The sequence below is a fragment of the Fonsecaea monophora genome (assembly GCF_001642475.1).
Source record: "Fonsecaea monophora strain CBS 269.37 chromosome Unknown Scaff4, whole genome shotgun sequence".
NCBI lineage: Eukaryota > Fungi > Ascomycota > Eurotiomycetes > Chaetothyriales > Herpotrichiellaceae > Fonsecaea > Fonsecaea monophora.
This window is the reverse complement of record NW_019173935.1, coordinates 386,486-411,515: the sequence shown is the minus strand read 5'-3', so window position 1 is coordinate 411,515 and position 25,030 is coordinate 386,486. Positions and strand designations below refer to the sequence as shown.

The 25,030-nt window shown below is 52.1% G+C and overlaps 9 protein-coding genes across 9 annotated transcripts; 3 read left to right on the top strand and 6 right to left on the bottom strand.

The window, feature by feature from the left end:
* Window positions 1–131: 131 nt before the first annotated feature.
* On the bottom strand, window positions 132–3,215 carry AYO21_01139 (hypothetical protein; the record flags this gene model as incomplete). The annotated part of the gene is made up of 2 exons (XM_022651123.1): window positions 132–3,101; window positions 3,147–3,215. 2 exons carry the CDS (start codon window positions 3,213–3,215, stop codon window positions 132–134), a joined length of 3,039 nt encoding a protein of 1,012 aa, XP_022516601.1.
* A 413-nt stretch (window positions 3,216–3,628) lies between these two features.
* Window positions 3,629–5,119, bottom strand: AYO21_01138 (hypothetical protein; the record flags this gene model as incomplete). Its single annotated transcript, XM_022651122.1, has 1 exon — window positions 3,629–5,119. One exon carries the CDS (start codon window positions 5,117–5,119, stop codon window positions 3,629–3,631), a length of 1,491 nt encoding a protein of 496 aa, XP_022516600.1.
* Window positions 5,120–5,751: 632 nt separating this feature from the next.
* AYO21_01137 (hypothetical protein) lies at window positions 5,752–7,912 on the top strand (the record flags this gene model as incomplete). Its single annotated transcript, XM_022651121.1, has 2 exons — window positions 5,752–5,822; window positions 5,938–7,912. 2 exons carry the CDS (start codon window positions 5,752–5,754, stop codon window positions 7,910–7,912), a joined length of 2,046 nt encoding a protein of 681 aa, XP_022516599.1.
* Window positions 7,913–8,197: 285 nt separating this feature from the next.
* AYO21_01136 (hypothetical protein) lies at window positions 8,198–10,386 on the bottom strand (the record flags this gene model as incomplete). The annotated part of the gene is made up of 6 exons (XM_022651120.1): window positions 8,198–8,412; window positions 8,500–8,953; window positions 9,009–9,148; window positions 9,207–9,779; window positions 9,833–10,217; window positions 10,360–10,386. The coding sequence occupies 6 exons, from the start codon at window positions 10,384–10,386 to the stop codon at window positions 8,198–8,200; spliced, it is 1,794 nt and encodes a 597-aa protein (XP_022516598.1).
* Window positions 10,387–10,651: 265 nt separating this feature from the next.
* Window positions 10,652–12,012, top strand: AYO21_01135 (hypothetical protein; the record flags this gene model as incomplete). Its single annotated transcript, XM_022651119.1, has 3 exons — window positions 10,652–11,152; window positions 11,225–11,643; window positions 11,772–12,012. The coding sequence occupies 3 exons, from the start codon at window positions 10,652–10,654 to the stop codon at window positions 12,010–12,012; spliced, it is 1,161 nt and encodes a 386-aa protein (XP_022516597.1).
* A 553-nt stretch (window positions 12,013–12,565) lies between these two features.
* AYO21_01134 (hypothetical protein) lies at window positions 12,566–14,775 on the bottom strand (the record flags this gene model as incomplete). The annotated part of the gene is made up of 6 exons (XM_022651118.1): window positions 12,566–12,826; window positions 12,990–13,078; window positions 13,159–13,435; window positions 13,544–13,861; window positions 13,933–14,384; window positions 14,436–14,775. 6 exons carry the CDS (start codon window positions 14,773–14,775, stop codon window positions 12,566–12,568), a joined length of 1,737 nt encoding a protein of 578 aa, XP_022516596.1.
* Window positions 14,776–15,308: 533 nt separating this feature from the next.
* On the bottom strand, window positions 15,309–17,136 carry AYO21_01133 (hypothetical protein; the record flags this gene model as incomplete). The annotated part of the gene is made up of 4 exons (XM_022651117.1): window positions 15,309–15,427; window positions 15,482–15,789; window positions 15,851–16,768; window positions 16,823–17,136. 4 exons carry the CDS (start codon window positions 17,134–17,136, stop codon window positions 15,309–15,311), a joined length of 1,659 nt encoding a protein of 552 aa, XP_022516595.1.
* A 1,941-nt stretch (window positions 17,137–19,077) lies between these two features.
* On the top strand, window positions 19,078–21,219 carry AYO21_01132 (hypothetical protein; the record flags this gene model as incomplete). The annotated part of the gene is made up of 6 exons (XM_022651116.1): window positions 19,078–19,326; window positions 19,384–19,553; window positions 19,615–19,685; window positions 19,795–20,034; window positions 20,107–20,453; window positions 20,527–21,219. The coding sequence occupies 6 exons, from the start codon at window positions 19,078–19,080 to the stop codon at window positions 21,217–21,219; spliced, it is 1,770 nt and encodes a 589-aa protein (XP_022516594.1).
* Window positions 21,220–23,402: 2,183 nt separating this feature from the next.
* AYO21_01131 (hypothetical protein) lies at window positions 23,403–24,770 on the bottom strand (the record flags this gene model as incomplete). Its single annotated transcript, XM_022651115.1, has 5 exons — window positions 23,403–23,652; window positions 23,719–24,066; window positions 24,125–24,254; window positions 24,328–24,658; window positions 24,717–24,770. 5 exons carry the CDS (start codon window positions 24,768–24,770, stop codon window positions 23,403–23,405), a joined length of 1,113 nt encoding a protein of 370 aa, XP_022516593.1.
* Window positions 24,771–25,030: the final 260 nt, after the last annotated feature.

Genomic DNA, 25,030 nt, shown 5'->3' with positions numbered 1-25,030 from the left:
AAATCTCGAAACACGAATAGCTAGGCTCTGCACATGGACATCGGTCCAAGACTTGATAAGCAAGGATAAACATGGCAGGCAGAAAACAGTATAAGATGGTGTTGTTGTTTTTATCCAATCTTGAGGTGGCTTCAAGACGGACTCTCCATCGCCGTTTGGAACTTTGTCTCCGTCCTCTCATACATCTTGGGCCGCTCAGATATAACCCCATCAACTTGTCTTCCGACTGATCCTTCCTGCACGCTGGCTGCCTCTTCTTTGACTGTTCCATTCACCTCCTTCTTTTTGTCTGCCTGATCTTCTTCGCTCTCATGGTCTTCAACTGCGCCTGTTCCCGGATGCTCTGCATTGTCAACCATACCAACCACGCCTTCTGCCTTCACAATGGCAGTGGAGCTTGGGCTTCTGAGCGGAGCCAGACGATCCATTCCTTCGTCGCGTTGGTGGCTTTGTAACCGCTCCAGACTGCGGTGGCTTCGAGGTGTATCGTTTCCAAAAGGCCCGATGCGAGCTCTCCCTGGAATAATGGTGCTCCGATCAACGCCGACATTTATACTTGCTGTACCTTCATTGAAGTCTTCACTCCCGGAAACGAAACTTCTTGTTTCGTTTGCTAAGGGACTTCCTGGTCTTGTGTTCGGATCTGGACTTGATGACTTTGCCCTCTCTATTTCCTGTGAGTCGAGGCTCTTCGAGATACCTGACACGGCAAATACCGCACGAGTGCTGGCATCATCGGCCGCGATCCCGCTACGGCCAGTCATTGTGCTTGCAGCATCGGACATCATAGACCCGTGTTGTCCACCGCTGTCATCACGAAGGTGTGTTGCTGTCTTGAACTTTGGAATGAAGCCTGCGGAGAGTAGGGATGATTCAGGCGAAGCGATGTGCCCAGATGGAGCCGATCGTTGGTCTCCTGCCGTGTTGAGTAGCTCGGCAGAACTTGGGGGTCCTGACGGAATCAAAACTGGGGGAACATAACGACCTTCAGCTTGGCCTCTGTCCGTGACCGAGATGGTGCGTTTCCTGCCTCGGGTTTTTGATTCGCTGGCCGTCCGTTTTGCACTTAGGCTCCGCTTCATGCTATGACTTCGCCAACGTGTCGAAGATCGCTCCCGATCGACATCAGCAGGTGAGGTCCCTCCCTCGCCCTCTCGTCCTAGGAGTTTATCCTCCGATTTCTCCACCTCCACGGCCTCTTCTTCCCTCTTCAGCACCGACTCGTCATGTTTGCTTCCCCACATACTCCACATTGCGAGCCCGTAGCTCCGTTTCTGTTTCTTGACAATCAGGTCCTTGTCCGTCCGCCGGCTCGCGAGAGCGCACGGTGGAGGGTGTTCGCCGGGCTCAAAGGCCTTGATCTTTCCACTCGATAATGCCCGAACTCGTTCTTTTTGCACTCTGCTCCTCGTTGAGGCATATTTTGTGTCCCAAATCTTTTTAGCCGCGAGCCATTCCCGTACAGGACCGGGTTTTACTACCCCCACCTGGTCTGGATGCATTTGCAAGGCTGGTAGTTCTTGCGGGTCGGCGAGGGGATAGATCCTTCCGTGGCGGTCAATCCGTTGACGAATCATGTTGTTCTCGAAAGGTGGGATTGGATCTCCTGCTCGACCGACGCTTCCTGTTGCCTTGTTCAGGTCCAGATTTGCCTTTGCCGCGCTGCTATCCGATGATTTGACCTCGGTATTCGTTCGAGAACTATCGTCTGACCGTGAGGAAATGACCGAGATATTGTCGTCATCTACGATCTCGATCGCCCTCTTCTGAGCCTTGGCTAGCACCCACGCCCCAAACTGTGCCACCGAACGATACATGAATTTGGCCGGGCGAGTGAATGACAAGGTTGGAGCGACGTGACACAGATCTTCCCATACTTGTAATTGGACTGGTGTCGGTTTATATTTTGCGAGGATGGTTCCATCTGGATCATATCTTGCCTTGTAAATAGATCCTAAGGGGAACTTGGAGGGATTTGCCATCTTGTGAGCAAGATAGATCTGTTCATCGCGCAGAATTTCCCCGCCACCAGTAAGGATTAGGATCGGAGGCAGACCGCCTAGGGAGGGTTGCAAGACAGGTGACACTAGGGGATGAGCAATGAGCTGGTTGGTTGTGTACATCTGGATCTGATCTCTTAGGACGACACGCTTTCCATCTAGCTCCATAGACAGCGGCAATTGATGCCCAGGCTCAACATCCCCATCGTCTTTGGTAGGTATTGACGCGGACGTGCTTGGCTCGTCTTCGACGTTTTTGAGAGACACATCCTTGCCTTTTGCCAATTTGCTGATAGTCGCTATCTCTTCGTCATTGGGAGGGGGCCATGAGGTTGAAGGTTTCTGCATGAAGCCGTACGGTGGTATATAGTCAAATTCTGCACTGCCGCTCAGACTGGGGAACGAATGCGTGAGGTCCACCCATGGAGAGATGAGAATCGCGCCCGCAGGTAAGGGGAGTCCTTGATCACGTAGAATGCAGAGTATCGAGACCACCATGCCTCCACCGGCCGAGTCCCCTGCCAGGATGATCTCGGAAGGGTCGTGAATGCTAAGCAGATAAAAGTACGCGGCAAGACAGTCTTGTAGTCCGCATGGGAAGGGAAACTGTGGTGCTAACCGATACCTCGGGGCAAATACACGAGCCTGGAGTTTTCGAGCATGTCTTTGAAGCTGGTACCGGTGGACGTCCACACTGCCGAAGAAGTACGCCCCTCCATGGATGTAGAGCATGATCCTCCTGCTTTTCGTGCCTTGTCTTTTGTGTTCGTTATAATGTGCGCGCATCTCCACCCACTCGGCTTTCAGATCAGCTCCCTTGGGTCTCCATTGCCACCACTGCATCCCGCCGACTTCTTCAATCCCGGTTTCGCCGAGTTGGTCCCTGAGCGTCTTCGCAGCCTTGGAGACATGGTCGCCAGTGATTGTGACACCCTCGGTCCTTACCCAAGATGGACTGGGGACCCATTGCGCGGTAAAGGACTGTAAATCTTCCACTGTATGGTGTGAGGCATAGTGGAGAAAGGCTCGCATGAGATGGAGGCCTTCATCGTAGGAGATGTGGGCAGTTGGTCTCTGGCGTCGGGGCTTCCGGTTGGCATACTATGCTCTGTTAGGTCAGATTCTTGCAGCAGGTGGCATCCGTACATGGGATATGCATGTCTTTATGACAGTGGGAGTGACGGCAGCACCAGCGGTAAGCGTGTTGATGGGCATCCTGGAGTTGCGCAACTATCGCGTCAGGTAGGAATCATGTTGGCACAGTATAGAAAAGGGGGAGAAGTGCCATAGACAGCAGAACATAACAGACAACGACTACAGAGCCAAGAATAAAGCGATATCCACGCAGCAGCAATCATTCATGACCGACTCCGTGCGGAGAGAGTCAATGATTGAGGCGGCTGGGGAGTTCGACGCGAGGAGGACAACCTTGAATAATGCATTGGAGTCTCAGCTCCACGTCTACGTCATATCCAAGACATTCAGCCTTGTGGGACCCCATGTGGCCTACGGGAAGATGAGATTACAACAAAGAATCAATTCTCGGACTATACAGCTTGAGCTAACCGACCTAATCCTCCAAAGATCCGACATTGTCCATCCTAGTTCCTACTCTACTTCTTGCCCACTTAGAATAAGCAGACCCCGACACCAGCAACCGAGGCCAGCAGGACGAAGGACAAGAGACTATTGGGGATCTTCACAGTTGGGCCAGCATTGCTGGCTTGGGCAGCCCCATCCTCAATTCCGTTTCCAGAACCACCATTTCCATCACCACTTTGACCCTGACCCTCTGGCTCTGTGACTTCCCCCTCCAACTTCGCCAAACGGATTTCATTGGCCCCAAAGTCAAACACCGTAAGCACGTTCTTGAGAAAGGGTGCGCCGATGATGTTCAATGTGAGATCCCCAGCCGTGCCCCCATTGAAGTTCGAGCTCAAGATATTCGAGACGCATTGCGCCTTACCGCCGCTTGGGTCAGCGGTTTGATAGATAAGATCACGACCGTCGAGAAAGAACGTCTGATTACCAATCCCAAGGCCGAATTGGGGTGGGGTGGCGGCACAGTCGACGAGCCACAATCCTGTCGTGGCATCGAAGACAGCGGGCGGTGAGAACAGGGAGTTTACAGAGGCCACTGTCTTATCAGGAAGGTAAGAGAAGAAATTGCCGCTGTCGATGAATGCTTGGAATGAAGTGCCGTTTTTGGTTGTGGAAGAGGCCGTGATGTTGTTTGGGTGAGGAGCAGAGAGAACCGTGGTCTTATTGCCGGGGCCGTACACAATAGAAGATACGGTTATCGCCCAGTAGGCACGGACGCGCTCATTGGACGTGACTTGAATGGGGACGGAATTGTCAATCTCAACTGGGACCTTGGTGAAATCATCGCTGTGCGGAACTGGTGGAAGGCCGCCGAGAGTCAAGTAGCCCCCAAACCCAGAGGAGGTATTCTGTGGTGTTCGTGCCAGTGCAAGGCTGAAGTATGGGTCTATTAGACCCTGTTGGTGCATGGTGAACAGCAATGGATTATATGTGAGGCGGTTGTAGAAGTAGGTCGTGTTGTCCGTGACGTTAGCTGGATGACCTGATGTCAATGCTGGATATGCTAGACCCAGAAGGCCAGAGTTGACGCCGTCGCCCATGGGAGTCGAGCTATTAGCCACTCCAATAATTGACTTCTTGACTGTGATGCCAGCGAGAGTGATTTCTTCGTGGGCCAAGACGCCGGAGGCAATGCCCGCGCCATATTGAACACCAAACATCTCGTTCGGGATTTCAGAATATGTAGCAGACGGAGTATATGTCGCGCTGCCGTACAAACAGGCAGATTGTGGGAGTTCAGTCCCATTGTTCTTGTCAAAACACTGATAGCCTTTCTTCATGACATACGTGTCGCTGCTTCCAGTGTCGACAAGGAGAGGAAAGGTCTGCCCGCCGATCGTCACGTTGACATCGAAGATTGTTCCAAAGGTTGTAGACAAGAGACCCGAAGTGGCATTGCTGGGGGTTGATGTGCTTCGACGATTGAGAACAAGATGCTGGGCTGAGCTGGAGGATAGAGCGAGAGCAACGGTTTGTAACAAGCCTAGAGTAAGAAAGAGTGCGGACACGTTTCCCATTGTGAGAAGTTGACAGAGATAGCGAAGGCCTTCAATCGATTGGAATTGAAGAGATGTCTTCCACTTGACGGGTTCGAGCACCTACCGTAGGTCTTTTATACCTTGAGTGTTGATATGGCTTCGCCATTGATCGATGCCTTTGCTTAACCACGCGCTCTCCAAGGGTTTCTCACTGACAGGGTGACAACGTCCGTAAATTCGTAAGCTAACTTCAAGGGAAACCTTGAGGAAGCGATGGTCTTCAGCATGTTGGCGGCCTTACATGAGCCGATACCACTTCTTGATATACAGACCACGACCATCGAGCTGTGATAAAAGAATCGTCCTGTCAAAAAGGTATGGTGCCGTGACGGACAAAGAAGGCGGATTCTCGCTTGTCCGTACGCTTCAACCTCGGGGAAAATCGTGGATGGGATTGGTTGGCAAGGCTGTGCCAAACCCCACAAGGCTGAGCGCAAATCTGTCTGGGTCTTTACAACTTCAGCTCGGTCCTTTGACCTCCTCAAACTAGTCGATATCGTCCATTTGGCTCTAGATCGATCCACAGACCGACCTCATGCCTCAAAACCTAGACTTTGCCGCCGCAATGTCCCTCTCCGTCCCCCCTGCTTGCGTATTCTTCAATCGTCTACATGGACAAATTGGCGGCTAAGAGGCTGCGGAAGAGCGCACCCAAGACTCGTTCAGGGTGTTCAACGTGCAAGTACGTATGTATATACTAGACAGCTGGACGATTTTGACGCCAGTGCATACAGAGCTCGCCATATCCGATGCGATCAAGCAAGGCCGGAATGTGAGAACTGCACCTCGTCTCACAGGAAATGTCAAGGCTATCCGACCCCTCCAGCACAAAATTCTCGAGGCGTACAGAACCCAGCTCAGAATTTCAGTTCTATCGCATCGTACAGTATTCCCTTCAAGGTGCCCGGAAGCCAAGCCGATCGGCAGCTCTTACATTATTACTGCTGTCAAGCAGCATGGAACCTCTCCAGCTACGCCGACCCGACCTTGTGGACCGAGCTGATCCTCCAGCGAAGTCAAGACCAACCCGTCATCCGAAATGGCCTTGTGGTTCTGAGCTCCCTACACAAGGACTTTGTTTGTGGGTCGTTCACGAACAAGCCAAGTCTACACGTTGAGACCATGACTATGGTCAGCAAATGCTACGTCCAGCTGAAGAATTACCTCGCGAGGTCTGATGCACAGCCAGATGTAGCATTGGTCTGCAGCGTCATATTCTATTCTTTGGAGTCACTCCTTGGCGATACTCAGCAGGCGATATCACACCTCGATAGCGGCTTAAAACTGCTGAAGCGAACCCAACACGAGGGAAAATGGGCCGACGAACAGTTGATCGTACAACTGACACACCTCTTGGAGCGTCTGGATATCCAAGCGAGCTCCTATGATGACCTCAGACTTCCAGTGCTGGAACTGGTTGGTCCCGAAGACACTCGAGGAGTGTTGTCGGTTGTTCCTGATTCGTTCCAGAGTCTCGACCATGCTGAAGGCGTTCTGGTGAAACTTCAGAACTGGACCCTCCGCCAATTGATTAGCCAGGTCCAACACAAAGGCAAGCCATCAAGTGAAATTCCTCAGGGTTTGTGGCGCGAAAGAGTTGTATTACGCCAGCAGTATGAGAGGTACCGGCACTCACTGAGTGGCCTTGGTAATAATATCGGCAATTCTGCCTCCAATGTCTCAGCGAGTGCCACCAAGGACGGTAGACAGCAGCTCCAGCACCAACAGTTCTTGCTCTTGCAGATAAGCTTCCACACCTTCTACAGTCTTATTGAGGAGAATGTTCCGATTGCCGCTGATGCTATGAGCTATCCTCCTGATGACGAAGATACCCTCGGCACAGCACTATCAGAAGTACTCGGGCTTCTCTCTCTGGCAACTCGCTCAGCATCACGTTCCGCCAGCGCTCTGTTCCCACTAGCCTCGCCTTCGCAACGCACCTATACATTATCCACATTCCTCATCGGGACGCTGTACTTTGTGTGCCTGAAAACCACCCACCCGGAAATATTGGCCACGGCTTGCCGACTGTTCTCCCACCCTCTGCTCAAGCACTCGCGTGATGGTCTCTGGGACTCCCGCCTTGCGGAGATGGTGGTCAAGAATGTGATGAAGATTCGTGATCGAGGCATGGGCATGGATATACCTGATAATATCGCGGCAGAGAACCCGACGACATCGACGTTCACCAGTGAGGATGTCAGCTTGGAGGAAAGGACCGACTATCTCACCACCGACTTGTCCATGCTGACTCCCAACGAATCGGATTTGTTCACTGACGCAGCTGCATTCCTCATTACGAACGACTCTTTCCTGCTCCCAACCGATGCTGTGGCACCGGGCACATCTTTGTCCGTCTCGGGCGCCAACTCGTCGTGTCCATCAGAAGATTCGTTCTCGATATTCAACACTAGCGATACGAGTCTCCCATACGCGAACACGCAGCGAATCGAGGACTTGACCCGGAATTTAGGCCGTGTTTCGTACATTGACAGCACTCCAGAAAGTTATCCGAGAACTGAGCAAGACCAAATATACGCCGTGGAAGACGAGCCAACAGCCCCGAGTGTCCACCACTACGTGCAGATTCGGCCGAAAACTCTGCCTAGGGTACAACTGCAGAGTAAGGATGCCATGTACCACCACCAATTCACGGTGCCGAGGGGTAAGTCACCCGGGAGTTCCAGGCTGGAAGACTTCGCGCTGGGTATTGTGGACGCGGACGGCGGAATCGAGGAAGCAGCCAAGAGGGTCTCGGCCATGTTCATATAGGGTAGATTCCTGGAGACGATGGATTGCACAAACATTACATATGTAAAGACTACTCCAACGCAAGTTCCAGCCGGCATCACTACTTCTGGATCTTGACGGCGATGTCCCTTGACCCAGCCCCTCTAACGGAGAGGAAGCATGTTTTTGTCCTCTATGGGCCGAAGACGACAGTTGCGGCAATATATCGTCAACCGTCAGGGATATCCTCTGATCTACCCTTGTCCGCACAGCATCCAACAATCCTCCACGTTAGGTCAACCCCTGCCAATCGACGCTCTAGAAACCTCAGACTCGAGGTTTCCACCCCGTCCAGTCTACAAAAGCGTTGTCGAAGAAGTCATTCGTCCATGCTGTCAAATCGGTCGGCTCAGCACCAACGTTCTCTGTCTGGGGATTGTAGTTAAGATCAGAGGAATGCATGTTGTAGTTGAAGAATGAATCCCAACTCAGAGCGTTTGGCCAGTGATCGGACACTGGTTCTGCTAGAAAAGGAGGAATCACTGGATTGGCAGTGTTGTGGTCTGGTAGACAGGAAATGGCTGGTCAGATACACCACTTTTTTTTGGTGTGTTGGGCCAAATACGTACCTTGAGGGTTAACCACCAATTGGGCATGCTGCACCAAAACCTCAGCGACACTCTTGAGCTTGGCGGCAAGCGAGTTCCTCGAGCTCATCTTCCCCAAGAAGACAGGGAGGTGCTCCATGGCTGCCAGTGCTGCCCGGTTGTCGTCTGATCCGCCCGCGCCATTCGAAATAAGTTCGCCGAAAAGGTCCAAGAACGGCGTAAAGGGTGCACACAAAAGATGCCATACCATGCTGTTAGCTGAACCTTGGGACTCGTCCGACCCCATCTTCTCGAGCAGACAAAGCATCCGTTTCGACGACTCAGTACACTGGACTCTCATCCGGGGTGAAGATCGAGCGAGGAGGATATAGAGGTACTCGTACTGGAAACTGACGTTTCTCAGAGCCAGGTCAATGGCAGCAGCATCTTTGGCGGCGAGAAGTGGTTTCTCTGTGAGAGAAGCAGCTTCGAGAATCTGCGTGGCATGTCAATGTCTTTGAAGATCCAGGTCCGTTGAGATTACTAAACACCTGTATTGTGCTGAGATACCAGGACTCAAGACTCTCGCTGGTTGATTCGATGTTCGTGTAATCAGGCATCGGATCTTCATGAAGATAATACCAGATATCACCCATTATGAGTGACAGAAGGAACATTCGGTTGATGTAATCTGAAGCTCATATCAGTTGTTTTCCGTTGTTTGGGGTCATCACAACCATTTCACTCACGCACTCCGAACAACGCTGGTGTGTCAGACGGGTCAGTATCTTGCTGAGACGAAAAGATCCGCTTTACCGTTGGGACGGGTATCCCCATCGGCATTCCGCGGTGGAAGGCAGGAGATCTGCCAAAGATGAGAGCCAGTCCAATATCCACCAGATACAGATGCCAAAACATCATGACGCGCCGGTCTCGGGTGGGAGAGTCGAATCGGCGGTGGTTCACACCCAACGCCTGCAGCATCCTGCATGCGTTTGTAACCATCATCCAACAAAGTGTTGGAGTGGTGAACTCTTCAACATCAAGAGCGAGCAGAAGCAATGCCTGGATGTTCACCTCGCTGGGCTCGAGGTGGAGTCTGGCATCGTTGAGGGCGAGCATGAGATTTGATCGAAGCTTTGATTTTGTGGATTCGTCCACGGGGTCGGTTTCGGAGACGAGATTGAGGATGATACCATAGTACATGACCAGCCAAGCTCGATCCCTCACCTTCTCCGGACAAGATGCTCGCAAGTGGCCCAGTACTTCGGGAGGCGGAGTGAGACAGCAAGGACGATCGCGTTTCAACTCGGCCTCAAAGGCTGTCCCGAGTTGTGTCAGCAGTATCCTCTGTTGTACAGACTACAGCACTCACTATTGACCCAGGAGACTGCCCGATCTTTGAACAAGAAAAACGTCCTAGCAGCCTTGCCCAGCTCTACAGAACCCTGCCAAACGGCTGCAGAAGTTTGAGCCAGCGACGAGAGCGCTCCCAGAGAGTTTTGTCGCGACGCGCCGAGACCGTGCAAGCGCTCCCGAGTCGCATCTATATCAGTTGCCAGGCTGGAATGCAGGTTGTTGGGAGCCACTTCGCCAGCGTGGCTGCCAGTGACCGCACTAGAAGTCGACTGATCAGAGACACTGCTGGCATGTTTCCGCTTTTGTCTATTTCGGCGAATGAGGCCCGACCGTGAATACGAGCAAGTAGTAGCTTCTTCTTCGCAGCGTTGACAACTAGGCTGGCTTCTCGAGCATGCAACCTGCGAATGGATCAGTCACAGCCGTCTTCCATGTCTGCGAGCTGGTAGGGTTGACACACCTTGCGGGATCGGCATTTATCACACTTCAGCCGCCAATCTGGTCAGTTTAGAGGTTCCGATGAAGTCAGTGATAGGGACTTACAGCATACGGGGCCAGTGTCTCTGTCATACTCAGGTCTGTCGATGATTGAAAGATGGGTAAATGAATGTCGGTGACGGGCGCTCGTCATGGATTTGGCTCGCCAAGACAAAATTAAGTGCCGAATATCCTCCGTCGGAACTTACGGAGCTTGATATTCTGACAACAAGAGGTACCCAAGGTACCTCCGCTACACCTCACTGAATCTTGATCGTGATATAAAAGATGGCCTTTGACACTTACAAGCTGGAAATGTATTTCTCTTTCACTTTCGATTCCTCCAAAGAGTTCCGTCATGGCACCGCCTATCGCTATCCTCGGCGCCGGCCCCAGCGGCTTGATGCTCGGTCGCATGCTCGAACTCGCCAATATCGACTACATCATCTTCGAGCGAGACATATCAGGAAATGAGACCTCTTCACGAGCCGGTACCCTCGATATCCACGCCAACTCTGGCCAGGTTGCTCTTCAGGAGGCTGGCTTACTAGACCGGTTCAAGAAGCTCGCCCGTACCGACGCACATACAGTGCTGGCAGACGGGCAAGGCAAAGTCTACGTCAGGACGGGTGGTTGCGACGATGCCAACGAGGACAGACCCGAGATCGACCGCAAGGACTTACGTGCGCTGCTCCTGAGCTCCGTTCCAGAGAACAAGGTCCGCTGGGGTTGCAAGGTCCAACAGGTGCAGCAAGACCCCGACGGGTCAATGTCTGTGCGGTTTGCGGACGGGAGAGTCGAATCGGGCTTCCGCCTCGTCGTCAGCGCGGATGGAGCATGGTCGAAAGCTAGGAATCTCGTCAGTCTCCCCCGTCTTGTCTCTATCCATCTCCCAGCCCGGTTCTTCAGTGTCTGACACGACGGTTAATAGGTCACATCGACCAAACCTGAGTACTCTGGAATACATTATTTGACCACCACGATCAGCGCTGGAAATCCGTTCCATGAGTCAGTCGCCGCGCTGGCCGGACAGGGCAACTACATCGCCTTTGGCGCGGGAAAGCAGATCGTTGTTTTCAAACTCGGCGACGGCGCTTACTACGTCGGCGTAGGCTTGCGCCTCCCTGAGCACTGGAGCACGGAGAATGCGACGATCCTGGAGAACCCGTCGGCTCTGCGTCAGTGGTTGTGCGACGAACACTTTGCAGACTGGCCGCAGGTGCACACGGATCTGATCACATACAGTGACGGGAAGGTCTATGCCTGGCCGTTACACGCTGTGCCGACTGCGTCGCTGCCATGGACGACCGTGTCTGGTATTACCCTGGTAGGAGACGCTGCGCATCTAAGGTAAGCAAGATCACAACACTACATACAATCCCCTTGTTCCTTCTCACCCTCCCCCTGCTATTCGCATGTTGACTCCGCTACCCTCTGAGCATGAAGTACCTGACTAACTAACTTACTGGCACATACAGCCCCCCTTTCGTAGGTGAAGGCGTCAACTGCGCTCTGACCGACAGTCTCGAGCTCGCCCAACAGATCATCAAGTATGGGGTAAACGACCTGGACCGCGCCGTGGCAGAGTACGAGAAACTGATGGCCCCGCGCGCGATCGATCTCATTACCAGGAGTAATCGGAGTGGAGAGCTTTTTTTCGCGCCGGACGCGCCTCGTGGCTGGCTTAAGGCTTTTGCTGGTGTGGATATTGACGAGTAGGCGAGCGAGTGAGTGAGTGAGCCAAGGAATGGGATGAGGTGAATTTCAGGATGTGTATGGACATAGATACTGGACGGCGAGTCAATGCATGTACGTTCACCTAGGTATGCGCATTAAGACAGGATATGGATACGAATGCGCATTCGGATATCAGTATAGCAAGTCCTCAGAACGAGGTACGTTAGTACAATAATTGACCGGATGCCAGCTACCATCTACCATCCTGAAACAGCACAGTCATATCTCCATACTCTACCGACCACGAGTCTGGAAACACACGACGACCTAGCTAAGCAAGATAGTCCCCAGTCCGGAGGTTCCAGGTACATACATATGTATGGTGAGGACCGAGTAGGTGTAGAGTGATCGTCTCTCGAAGTGTCTCCACACGGCGAATGTCATGACTAGCCTCTTTGGGTCGGCGGTGGGTGTTGGTAGGGATCGCATGTGGGGCCTTTTTTAACATCTGCATACATACATAGGTAGGTACATAGGGAGGTTCATAGGAAGGTAGGTAGGTATCTCGCCACAACCCCAAACTTTTCAATTCTCCTCACAGGTGGCTACGCTCTCGCTCCTCTCCTTTCATCCAATCACCATTTTCACGCACGTATGGCTGTGTCCGCTGAATCTCGAACCCCCGCCCGCGCAGCCGCGCCGGCCACACGCCACTCTTGCCCGGGGCGAGGATGCCGTTCGGGTCGAGACTGTCTTTCAGCTGTTGGTTGAATTTCATCGACGCCCCGCCGTTCCAGTTGTACACGCTGGCGATCTGGTCCATGTAGCAGAGGTGGGTGCGGTATTCGCCGTAGCCCTGTAGGTGGTGGACGAGAGCGAGGAGCGGTTAGTTATAGGAATGATCTTGAAGGAGATAGACTGGTAGGCATATTCTTTTGAGGGGACAAAGTCCCCGGACGGACTGGTGGATGGTAGAAGGACCTTTCGACAAAAAGGGAGGGGGATAGGGTTGTACATACCTCGGCTGCGGCGTCGTCGATCAACAGTTCAATGCATCGGTGTGCCCGTCTGCGTGAATCAGGGTCCGACTTGTCAAATGTGAGGCACACTATGATACAAATCAGTGATCAATCTTTCTCCCCGAAAGTTTGTTTTTTCTCTCAGATGAAAAAAAATTATCGGACGAACCAATGTGGTGAAGTTCACGCCATCCCACGACAAAAGTGCCCAGGTAGTCGAACCCAAACTCGCCCAGTCTCCGCTTCACCATCGCGTACTGTTTGTCGGCGTCGACACCCGTGGCGGGCGAGATGGGAGAGAATCCCAGCAGCGAGCCGCGCTTGCAGGTCCAGTCTAGCCAGCCCAGCTCGTACGTGTTCGGGATCCCCTTGAGGGTTTCCTCGCGCATGTGCAGGACGGTCTTTTGGGAGCCTTCTCTGAGAGGTTCGGGGATTTCGTATCTCGCCTGTGAAACTAGGGTCAGACAAAAGAGAACAATTGTGGAGAATGATGATAAATAGACGAAGAGCCACTGATTGTTGGGCTTGCCACAAGCAGGGCAAGATAGACTCACCCCAGGAATCTGCATAAAAGTATTCTTCAACACTTCCCACTGAAGGTCCCGCATTGATTTCGGCCCGTACATGGCACCGTAAACGTTCCATCGGCCAACCCCTATCTTTTGAGCGATCCCGTCGATCTCGCCGTCTGTGAGGACGTCTTTGGAATCTGTGTAGTGAGACTTTGGGGCATAAACGGCAGCGTCGAGGAGCGTCGATCGAATCGTTGGCGCGTTCTGGATGACCATGCCAATCCGTAGGACACGGATAGCTTCAACTATAGCCGGGAGATCGGTGTCGTTCTGGAAAGAGAACAGGTAGGCTTGGTAGCCCTGAGTCGAATGTGTTAGCTCACCCGAGTATATTGACGAATAGCTCTCTCATACGGCGGGAGATGTCTTACACCAGGGTCCGGCATGAGCCAAAAGCCCATCTTCGTGACAATGCCATAGTTCGACTGGGTGAAGATGCCGTCAGGATACGGGCCGAATCCGTACTGGAATGTCTGCCAGGTGTTGTTGTTCGGCAGGGCTCCCATCCCTGTCCGCATCACTTCACCGGTTGGCAGGACGACTTCCATGCCGCAATGCATCGAAAAGTGCTCTCCGTAAGGAGTGTAGCCAGCACCTCGATCCAGAGCGTTGCCGATGACGGAGCCACCTCCCAGGTCGGGGTTGTCGATCCAAAGATGCTTGAAGCCGTTCTTCTGAAGATAGTCGTAGAGGGCAAAGTACGAAACACCAGGCTCGAGCAGACAGGTGCAGTCTCGGTCGCTGACTTGAAGCACTTTGTTCATCCGGGCTCCCATGTCAAGAACAATGCTGCCTCGAAGACGGGGTGCAGAGCCTCCATACCCTGTAGTTGTTCAGCTCTCGTTAGCAGTCCTGCGACAGATCTCGTACGTACCAAGGTTTCGACCCATAGAGACAGGCCACAATGGTGTCAAGTACTCGTTGGCCAGTTTTACAATGGCGGACACGTCTTCTGTTGAACCTGGCCGGACGACCGCACTCGCGAGGAAGACATCTTTTTCCAAAACGTAGAACAGGTCATGTTCTTTCGGGAGGTTGTAGTAGTGTCCATCCTCGTCAGGTTTCATCGCCTCCTTGGTACAGATGTCGACATTCTCCGGCCCGACTATCAGACTGATTTCTTTTAGTGCTTGTCTTAAGGTGCTCGCAGAAACATCCGGTGGGGTTATAAGATCGACATCACCATGCGAGTCAAGCAAAGAAATTGACGCCATGGCTGCTGTGTTGAGAACCACTTGTCTGTGTAAAAGACAAGGCCACGTCTCGATGAAGACTAGTCAAGCCGGTTGAGGAAGATAGTCTACTCAAGAGCCAGCTGAGTCCCACGAGGATTCTCTCCACGGCAAACCTGACTATTTATGCCGTGAGAACACTGAGAGTCTAGTAGGTTGGGTGGGACGAGAACTTTCCCACGGGGCCCCAGGTAGCTAGCCTTGGCCTCGTGTTGTGGCCCAGCCAGAGAGCATCGTCACCCCACATTAAAGACTTGAGCGAGAGGTGGTAGGAATCTTGAAGCATTGGCGACGAGATCATTGTACCCTCGCATGTCGCAGACCTTGGTTAGCGAGAAGCTGGCAGTTTTGGATTATGGGCAGTAGATGCAATATTCTCCACCTGTCCCACATGACGAATCTCAGGCTCGAGTCAGTCCAGTGTAAGGGGAGAAAGCAGGAAGCGGCTATTTTGAACTGCTGTTGAGCGTCTGTATCTGTGACAACAATCATTTCTTGACCTTTTGTATGCCGCTTCAGCCGCTGGAATCTTCATCATTTTTGGGCAAAAGGAGAGGAAGTCGATCCAGATCATTCTTGCGGGCATTGACCAGCTCGGTGATAGACCGACGAGCCTCGAGCAGCTGTACAAGTTCTAGAGAATTGTTAGAAGGACAATAGACCGTGGACAAATAGTAGAGGCTCTCACCTAGCACAGAAGCGCCTATCTGCCAGAACGATCCTATCGCCCCGAGAACTAGCTTCAACATCTCGAGGTATATGGGCCGGCTCTCGTCCGGGTGAGCAGCCAACTCGCACGCTGTTTTGGCATTGATGGCCGCGGGTCCAAGAAGGGTCGTGGTAACCAGAGGACATGTTCGAGCGATGTAGTTAGGGTCCCATTCCCTAATAACGCGACACACCAACTTCTCATCTTCCAAGGCTGACGTTTCCAGTGAGACATCCAAATGCTCTGGGAACTTCCGATTACAAAGCAGTCGAAGTGACGAGCGACTCCTATGGCCTCAAATCAGCATGTGGGATCTTGATATGTTAGACTTTCGCATGAAGGACGTACGACTGCAGGATTAAATGAGTGCACACAATCCAATTGTTTGCGGCAAAACTGGACTCATCATAGCTCAGACAGTTCGTGGAAAGATGAAACCTTTGAGGAAGAATCAGAGAGAAGCAAGTTATGGAGGACTGGAAGTCGCATATCGTCTGCGCTGTCGTATGCCGTCTGTGGATTATATCGTGAGCAAACGCCCTGAGGAACGACGCTATGAGGAACCAAGCCCTGTCGTCGTCGTTGGGAGAATCTTTGAGTGTCTTCCAAACGTGTAGTGGGTCATGTATAACTGCGACGGATGCAACCGGCGTATCAGAGAACCATGCTTCATCCGATACTGGCAGCAGGACGTTTATGTGAGTTTTGTCAATGGTGTGTGGCCGCTTCAGAATCGTCCCCGAGAACATGTCAAGCTCCCAAGCCAACCACCAAGCCCGACGGAGTTCTTCTTTCTTGCTCCATTCTTCTGTCGACGTCCATTGGACTGTGGATTTGGACTCCAAGATGTCATGGTCGATGTTGTTAAGTCCTAGGTCATACGCCAAACGGCAAGAGATACCAATGAGATTGCCGCAGCGCCCACTGGAGCCACACACCTGATGATACCAGCCCAGAAGAATCAATCCCTGTAGCAAGGATAGATTCGCTTGGATTGCCGCATCGAGTTTCATGGCGTCCTGAAACAGCTGTGTGGCCTGGGTGAGAAACGGTTCAGCCCGACTCTTCGGGGGTAAATGGGCGAAATACGAAGATGTAGAAAAGCGGGCGGCTAGGGCGCAGATCGTATCGAGAATCAGGCAGTCTTCCAAACAGAGACTCTGATATTTCTCGGTATCTTGACCGTACACGTTATATTTTGCATAGAATCGCGGTTTGTGAAAGAGCGGTAGCCATCCAGACACATACTTGAAGAATGCATCGATGCTAAGTACAGTAAGCATTGGGCACTGACATACGGGCAAGTACTGCATCACTCACATATCGTCGACGACCATGGCAGGGAACGGCATCGAATATCGATTAGTCTTGGTATTTCCTTGACTCGTTGAGTTTGTATTGGATGCGGGAAAGAAACCGAACTGAAAATTATAGTTCATCTCGAGAGCGCCTCCAGGATCTTGCGCTTGCAGCAGAGGAATATCCAGCATCTCCCCTACATTTCCCAGGAGAGTTTCTGGAGCCTGGCCGTTTGAGAAGCCGTCCGTTAGCCAGGGTCCTAGGGTGGGATCGAAGACATCTGCGAAGAATCGAGTTTCATTCTGTCCAGTTAAAAGTCCAAGACCGGAGTTCATGTCGTTTGTACAAAGCAGTCCATTTTCTAGCTCGTTTGTCGTTATCTGCACACCGTGGTTAGGAGAGAAAGCAGGCGTTAGGGGGACCTGAGGAGACTGCGAGGTGGTGTTTGAAAGGCTGTCTCGTCTCTCTCTCCGTCGCAATAGAGCATTTTCCAGCATACTGAGATCCAGCAGGTCGAGGATTCGGTCTGGAATGAAACGTTTTAGCTCGTCGTCGTTATGCCTCGAACGATTCAGCTAACTCACTTATTCCTTCTTCTCCCTCCAACTCCAGGAGACGGCGCGGGCTGGCGCTCAACTGCCAGGGGCGAGTTGCCGGTCGTCTTTTCTTCGGGTAATAACAGGCTTGCCCAGTTCGAGCGCACAGAGAGCACCTCGGAGTGCGTTTGTCACCTTCTCATGGTCAATCGCACACATTGGATATAGGTCTGCGGAGATGGCGCACATTTGATCTTCTTCCTTTGGGAGTCTTAGACAGAGCAGCACCCTTTACGGCTGGGAAGATGAATAGTACCTGTTACACTCTCCACATGCACGAGCTTGTTTGCCTCTTTTTGGTTTCTCGCTGGCATGCCCTTCGTAGGTTGATTCCGTGCCGTTGTTTTCGTGACTCGAAGTATCGGAGCCCTCTCCTGTGAGCATATCGTCCATAGAGGCATCCATGATGGTATCCTGAGAAGTGGTGAGAGCTTGTACTCCGAGGGTAAGAGTCGGATTTGTGGGGGAGACTGACCTTATACGAGGAACATGCTGGAGATGGATCGGCAAACGAGAAATGGGTGAACCACGGTGCACCGCCAAGAGCCTAATACTCAGTTAGAGTTATGGGCGCAGTTGGCGTTTCTGGGGGGCATAACAGCCTTTTTCTACCGCCTACCATCCCTAGCACTAGGGGCTCATTATGTACCTATATTGGCTTACTAGGCTCGCTAGATTTGCTACTACGCGGAACCCCTTCCCCAAACCTAGCGGTTCTTTGCAGTAGCAACAGCTTACAATTCCGTATATTTTTAATGATTACTCAACTCCAAGCTTGACACTGGAAGTCAATATTCGAATTTATCAATGAAAAGTCGTCTCGGCCAGACAATCATCGCCGATGGTGAACGCTCAGCTAAGACTGGCTGTCACCTCTGGAGAGGCACAGTTTGGATTTATTAGAGGGAGACGGTCGCTACAATCAACTAGCTGTCGTAGACGTTCATATTCACTGAGTGGTGCGCTCTACCTACCAAATGTTCTTCTGCTTGCTCTTAAAGGCTTGTCGCTTCCAGCCGACGCATAGAGGTTTGACAGTTATAGCTGGTAGCAGGTATTGAGAGCCAATTTTGTGGCAAGTGGTGTCTCGGTGTTGACTTTAAACACCGTCGCTCATGCAAGGCTGAAAGGGTTTGGTCTCAGCAACCCGGCAAGCCCCCGAGAGGAGGATTCCAGAGACTAGATTTCTCAGCACGGCATTCAGAAGACCGAATCACAAGAAATGGCGATGCTGGAAGTGGTAAAGCGCCAAGTCCCGAGTTGGGTGGACGTTGCGGGACCTGACTGGCTGTGACATCCTTTGCCATGGCCCATCCAACTCCATCCAAAAAAAGTATGGGGACGATCATCGTCAACTACTAGGAACGGCTTTTTTCTATCCCGGCCACCAACAATCCAGCATGGTAAACACTCGTACAAACGGTGCTCAAACTCTCCCTTCCTAAACACCTACCACCATGTATGGAGTCTCGAAGGACCTTCCGGCCGGCACTGCGCCCGCGCTCTCTGCAGCCTCCTCCTCGTACTTGAGCCTGAGATCAAACGGTTCAAATAAGGCCATGACGCCCACTTACCAAATTTCCATATACCATGCACGAGCACACGGGATAAGCCAAGGCCAACACTCACAATCACATTTCTCCTCATTTGATAGTTTCGCAACGGCTAGAAAATCCAAAAATGCCAATCGATAAATCCTGGCCGGGCTACAACAAGGGGACCATCCCCAACGACGGGTTCGAGTGGATATGGCAAGAGGCAATCCCGGGGGACGAGCCCAACAGGCCCGTGAAAGTGGTCACCATCCCGTTTGGGTACGAGAAGCGCGTGCTGCCGCGAGGATGGCAAAAGACGCCCGAGAACATGCCGTTGGAGCTGGATATCATCTTTGAGAAGGACGTTGAGATTGTCATGCGAGATGGAGTCAAGGTATTCATTACGGTGTACTGGAGACAACAAACCGTTTTGCTAACAATCTGCCATTAGATATATGCAGACATCTACCGACCCGCCGACACGGGCGACAAGAAGATCCCCATCATCATGCCATACTCGCCATACGGAAAAGGAGGCGGCGGAGCGAACTTGATGGACGTGGTGCCCTACCGTGTCGGAGTGCCCAAGAGTCGCCAGAGCGGTCTGGAGAAATTTGAAGGGTTAGTCACCCCAGAATCAAGCTTGCCATCCTGGCCGGCCGACTGATAATACCAAACATAGTCCTGACCCCAACGAATGGTGTCGTCGGGGCTATGCGATTCTTGACCCAAACGCCCGCGGATCATTCGACAGTGAGGGAAATCTACATTACTTTGGTCGCAAAGAGGGCAAGTAGATCGATCCCTTCCGTCAGCGTGGACTTGTGAATTGAAAGTCCAGCCTTGCTGATGATATTTGCAGGCGAGGATTGTTACGACATCATCGAGTTCGCGGCCAAGTACGAATGGTGCAACGGCGCCGTTGGCATGGCTGGCAACTCGTGGCTCGGCGTCGTCCAGTACTGGGCCGCAATGGAGCAGCCGCCTCATCTCAAAGCCATTGCCCCATGGGAAGGACTCAGCGACGTCTACCGTGATCTGAGCCGGCGGGGAGGAATCCCGTGGGCGCCTTTCTTGAAATGGGTTCTGATGGGTATTCCAGGTGAGTTACAAGTAGTTGTCACATACATTGGTCCCCCTCCTACCTCGAGCTAATCCTCCTCCGTTTCACAAGGCCACGGTCTCCAAGAAGCCGTCACCGAGATGGGCAACGCCCATGAATTCTACGACGCGTACTGGGAATCGAAGCGCGTCGACTTTAGTCGCATCAAGATTCCCTCGTACATCCTTGCCTCGTACTCGACCATGCTGCACACCATGGGCTCAGTCCGGGCGTGGAGAGATACAGCTACGGATAAAAAGTGGCTTCGTTTCCACCCACACCAGGAGTGGTACGAGGATTACCACTACCGCTCTGTGGACGACTTGGACCGCTTCTTCACACGGTACCTCAAGGGTGAGGACAATGGGTGGGAGAATACGCCGAAAGTGCGAGTGTCGATGTATCGGTTTGGGGAAAAGGTAGGCATCTATCTGCATAGTACACTCTTCCCCTTGCTTCACAAGACTAACAACCTACCCAAAACCTATGTAGTACCCTCTCTACGACCAGGTCGAGACCGACTACCCGATCCCCCGCACAAAATACACCAAGCTGTACCTCACGTCCAACAAGACCCTCGCAGACTCGCCCAGCGCAGCCGAGGCAGTGCATTCTTACGACTCGACCAATGGCGACATGGTGACGTACGACTACATCTTCCCCGAGCGGACGACGCTGGCGGGCTTCTCGAAACTTAAGATCTTTGTGTCGTGCAAAGAACACAACGACCTGGACATTTATGTCATGCTGCGCAAATTGTCCGTCGACGGCGAACTGATGGAGCAGTCCAATGTGCCTCTGCATGAACTCCCTGTCAAATCCGTCAAGGAGGTCGCCAACGTCAACCCGACCAAGTATCTCGGGCCAACGGGCATCCTGCGCGCCTCGCACCGGGCGATCGACCCGGACAAGTCGACAGAGTATTGTCCCGTCCATCCACACCTGCGGGCCGACTACGTCGAGCCTGGGAACGTGGTCGAGATGAACATCGGTATCTGGCCCATGGGGATTGTCTACGAAAAGGGCGAGGGCCTGCGGCTGCAGATCTCGGGCAAGACCATGGTATTGCCCGAGTGGGATAACCCGCACGTCAAGCACCAGGAGCCGCAGTTCAACAAGGGCCACCATAGGGTCCACCTGGGTGGGCAGCACGCTAAAAGCTTCTTATTAGTGCCCAAGCTGTAGCGTTGTGGTATGTATTACGTGCCAATGCATACAATGTATGAAGCTTTTTCAATGTGTAGCCGCATCTTGCAGAAGTCATTATCAGTGCATTAATATTTCCGCTTTCTGCGTTGTGCCTTGTGTGAGGAAGATCCTCCGGGGACTGAACATACTTCCCCCGTAAACCCACGAGTGACTGGCTTCAAGCCTGTCTTCACAACGCTGACATGAACTGTCGTGCACTAGAATAAAACTCTGAGACAGATAGATAGTGTGCCTCCCTTCCTCTCCCAGACCAAGATCTCCCGTCAAAATGGCAAAAAACGTATCACAGAACAGCTCAACCTACTGGTCTGTGATAAGGAAAACTCGCCCCTTTCGGAGTTGGTTTTTTTCGGCCGGCCGGTTATACTACGGAATTTATACTACGAGGGTGGTTGATGTCGTCGTGGTCCTACTGCCCCTAACCGGTGTTAGATTGATCTGATAGGACTTGAATCTCGGAGGGAGGGAGGGAATGTTCTGTCTCGAAGGGATGGCAGGAAGTAATCCAGGGTCCTGATACCCACTAACCCAGAGGGTTAGCTTTGACCTGACAGGACCTCAATCACTTTTTGCCGTAACCGGGACTCGAACTCGAGGATTTCGGATTCGTGATTCGCCCTTGTTGTGGAGAAGGGGGTCTTTGCGTGATGGATTTTTAGAGAGAAATAACATATATACAAGTGATTTTTCGTACCGGTACTGGTTCCTCTGTGACCGTCGCATCTACTATAGACTTATCTGGCCCGCGCGAGACTACTTATGTGCGCCGGGGCAAGAATGTGCCACTACCGTATCAGATGGACGACCTGGCCCGGTCGCCTGAGTTGATGAGAGTCGCAGAACGGGAGAATACGAAATGGATACAAGAAACATAGCAGTGGAATGCGGAAGCCTAACGGGAAGGGGTTCATAATAACAACAACAACCATGAAGACATAGTTAGGATTCTCCTGTATGGTGGATCGGCGAGTTGTCGCCGCAAAATGGTCAGCCGTGAGGAAATTACTTTCGTCTATCTACATAACAAGCCTGGTCAATTTCATGCAATCTTACATTTCGCCTTTCTTGACCATGCAAAAGACCGAAGAGAGGTTTCCTTCATGTATTGTGCAAGGACTAAGACAATTAACACTAACAGGAGTACTAGCATCTATTGCGGGGCTGTTGAATTAATCATGGCCATCTCTTTCGTTTGCGTTGGGTACGGAACACCAGGGGGCGGTGTGGACCCTGCCACGCATGGCCAACGAAACACAGGAATGGAAGCCGGGAGTTGACACCTCATTGCACAGTATTGCATAAGAGAGCTTTGAGCGAGTCACGAGGCAGTGCACTGTAGTGTTCAAAGTATAGAGGGCAACCACGGCCGCGCGTTTGAAGCATTGCACCCCTGGCGTCTGTCTAGAGGGACCCAGGTAGACTTGATCCGAGAATATGCGTAAGGGTCCTCCCTCAGATGATGGGATGCCATCGTTGGCAAAGTAGGCTCGGAGCAAAGGAGCCTATCTACCTCGCACTCGGTACGGCGTACGGTGTACGAGGTACTCGGTACATACATACAGTAAGTAGATGGGGGGCCACCAAGCCGCCTCTGTGGTATCCACTACTAGGGTTACGTCGGTAGCGACTACTTCGTGAATGTGCTAGAAGACCTCTTCAGTCGCTGGGTTGACGACTAGGAATTTTTCTCTCTCTTTGGGCCTTAACAAACTCGTTGTTGATAAAGAGACGAGTTCCGACGGGTCCAATGTCGGATAAGTGGCCGCTTGTTGCCATACGTGCTTTGTTCTTTACTTTAAAAAAGGACAAACAAGAAGATCCTGACACGGCTTGCGCGATGCGAAGATGGAAAAGGGTAATCAAGGGGCCGACTTAGATGACTTGCAGTGTATATCTCTTCCTACAATCCGTTGACATCGATCGAAGAAAGATTGTGAACGATAGGCGTCGTACCTTCGACATACAGGCTAAGAATTCCAGTCTGATCAACCGGAATTGCATCCGCGGGAGGCAGAGTGCCCTCGATTGTGAAAGGTCCACTTGTAAGGTCCACTTGTCCTTGGACCCAGCCCCGGACTTCTTGTCGGATCTTGGAATTTAGGAAAGGATAATTTTGGGTTATAGTAGTCGTTACTTAGATACCGAGCGCCGCATTGACCTCAATCCATCCTGACACCAAGCTTGGTAGTTGCTTTGCCCTCGACCAATTTCGCAAAGAGATCTGGTACCGCTTCTAAATCACTAATTTCCACCTCAGGGATGATTCTGTGTCTTTGAACAACGTCCAGCATCTCCCGCAGCTCCAGAGGACACCCAGTTTGAGTTCCTTTCACCACTACCATCTTCTGAATCATAGGCAGAAGGTTGAATTGGATTGGTCCATGTGGAACGCCGACTGTGACAAGGGTCCTTAGGATCGATCAGCACACAATATACAATGTACTTGGTTGCACGAAGTGAAACACAAAAACTTACTTCCCGAACCCGATAGTTTCCAATGCACCTTCGTATGCAGCCTGTGATCCTACTGCAACCACTGCTCCATCCAAGCCTTTCCCGTTCGTGATCTTCTCAACTGCCTGCTTTGTAGATTGGAGGTCGGAAGGGTCCACGACCTCTGTTGCCCCGTAATTGGACGCAGACGACCTCGCTGTGGGTGAGACATCGAACCCGATGACTGTATATCCCAGGGCAACGGCAAAGCGCACAACTAAGGTCCCCACCCCTCCCAGCCCAAAGACACCCAGGTACCCGCGACCTGGGGCGTCAACCTTCTTGACGGCACCGTACGCCGTGATTCCGGCACAGAAGAGTGGTGATAGCCTGTCATGACAGTCAATCCGTGGATACACTTCATGAACAACTTCACCATGGCGCATACTTCTCCAGCGGTAAGCTGTCGGGGATCTTGACAGTAAATTGCCAATCGACGACAGTATATTGAGCAAAGAAACCGTCCAGATGGAACCCTTGATTCTTCTTGCCGTTCTCGCAACATTGCCCATGACCCGCTAAAGTTTGCTTATTGAGTCGAAGAAGATACGAAAAGTTCAGAGAACGGTTAATCGAACAGTTATGACTTACCTAGACATGCAGCGCAGGAGCCACAGGTGCGAATCGCGTTCACGAAGCCCACCCTATCTCCCACCTTAAAGCCGCGAACAGGTTCTTCGACTAAATTGCGGAGGCTGCTGTCAGTCGCGTCGAACCATCCGCGCTTACAGATGTAATCCGCACCTTTGACCACGATCCCAACGCCTTCATGTCCCGGTACGATACCTTTGGGGTCGCCTAGAAACCCTTGCCATGGGACAATGTCAGATGCGCAGAGGCTAGCAGCAACCACTTTCACAAGTAGGTCGCCAGGCGCGAGCTCTGGAAGTGGTTTTTCGGTGACTGCAAGTCGTCCGTTTGCCTGTTGATGGCGTGAGCAGGCTCTTTCGAAGTGATTTTTGAATGGAGATCCGACCGACCTGCTGAAAGACGACTGCTTTCATAGATTGTGGAAGATCTGCTGAAATTGCCATTGTGTGGCGGACGGATAGCACATGCACAGCCTGTAGGTAGAATTGTCCCAAATGTCATCAGGCCTGCGAACCCGTAGGCATGGAGTAACTATAATAGGACCTAAAATACGGGATTAAACACAGGGACGACCTGGTCGTTGACCACGAGTCGCCCGGCCACAGATCCACTGCATCCTGGCGGCCAAATTGATATTTCTCCAACTAGAAAATGAAAGCAATTTTTAAGGGCAAGCCTAAGAATTCGTGACTTTTGCCATAGG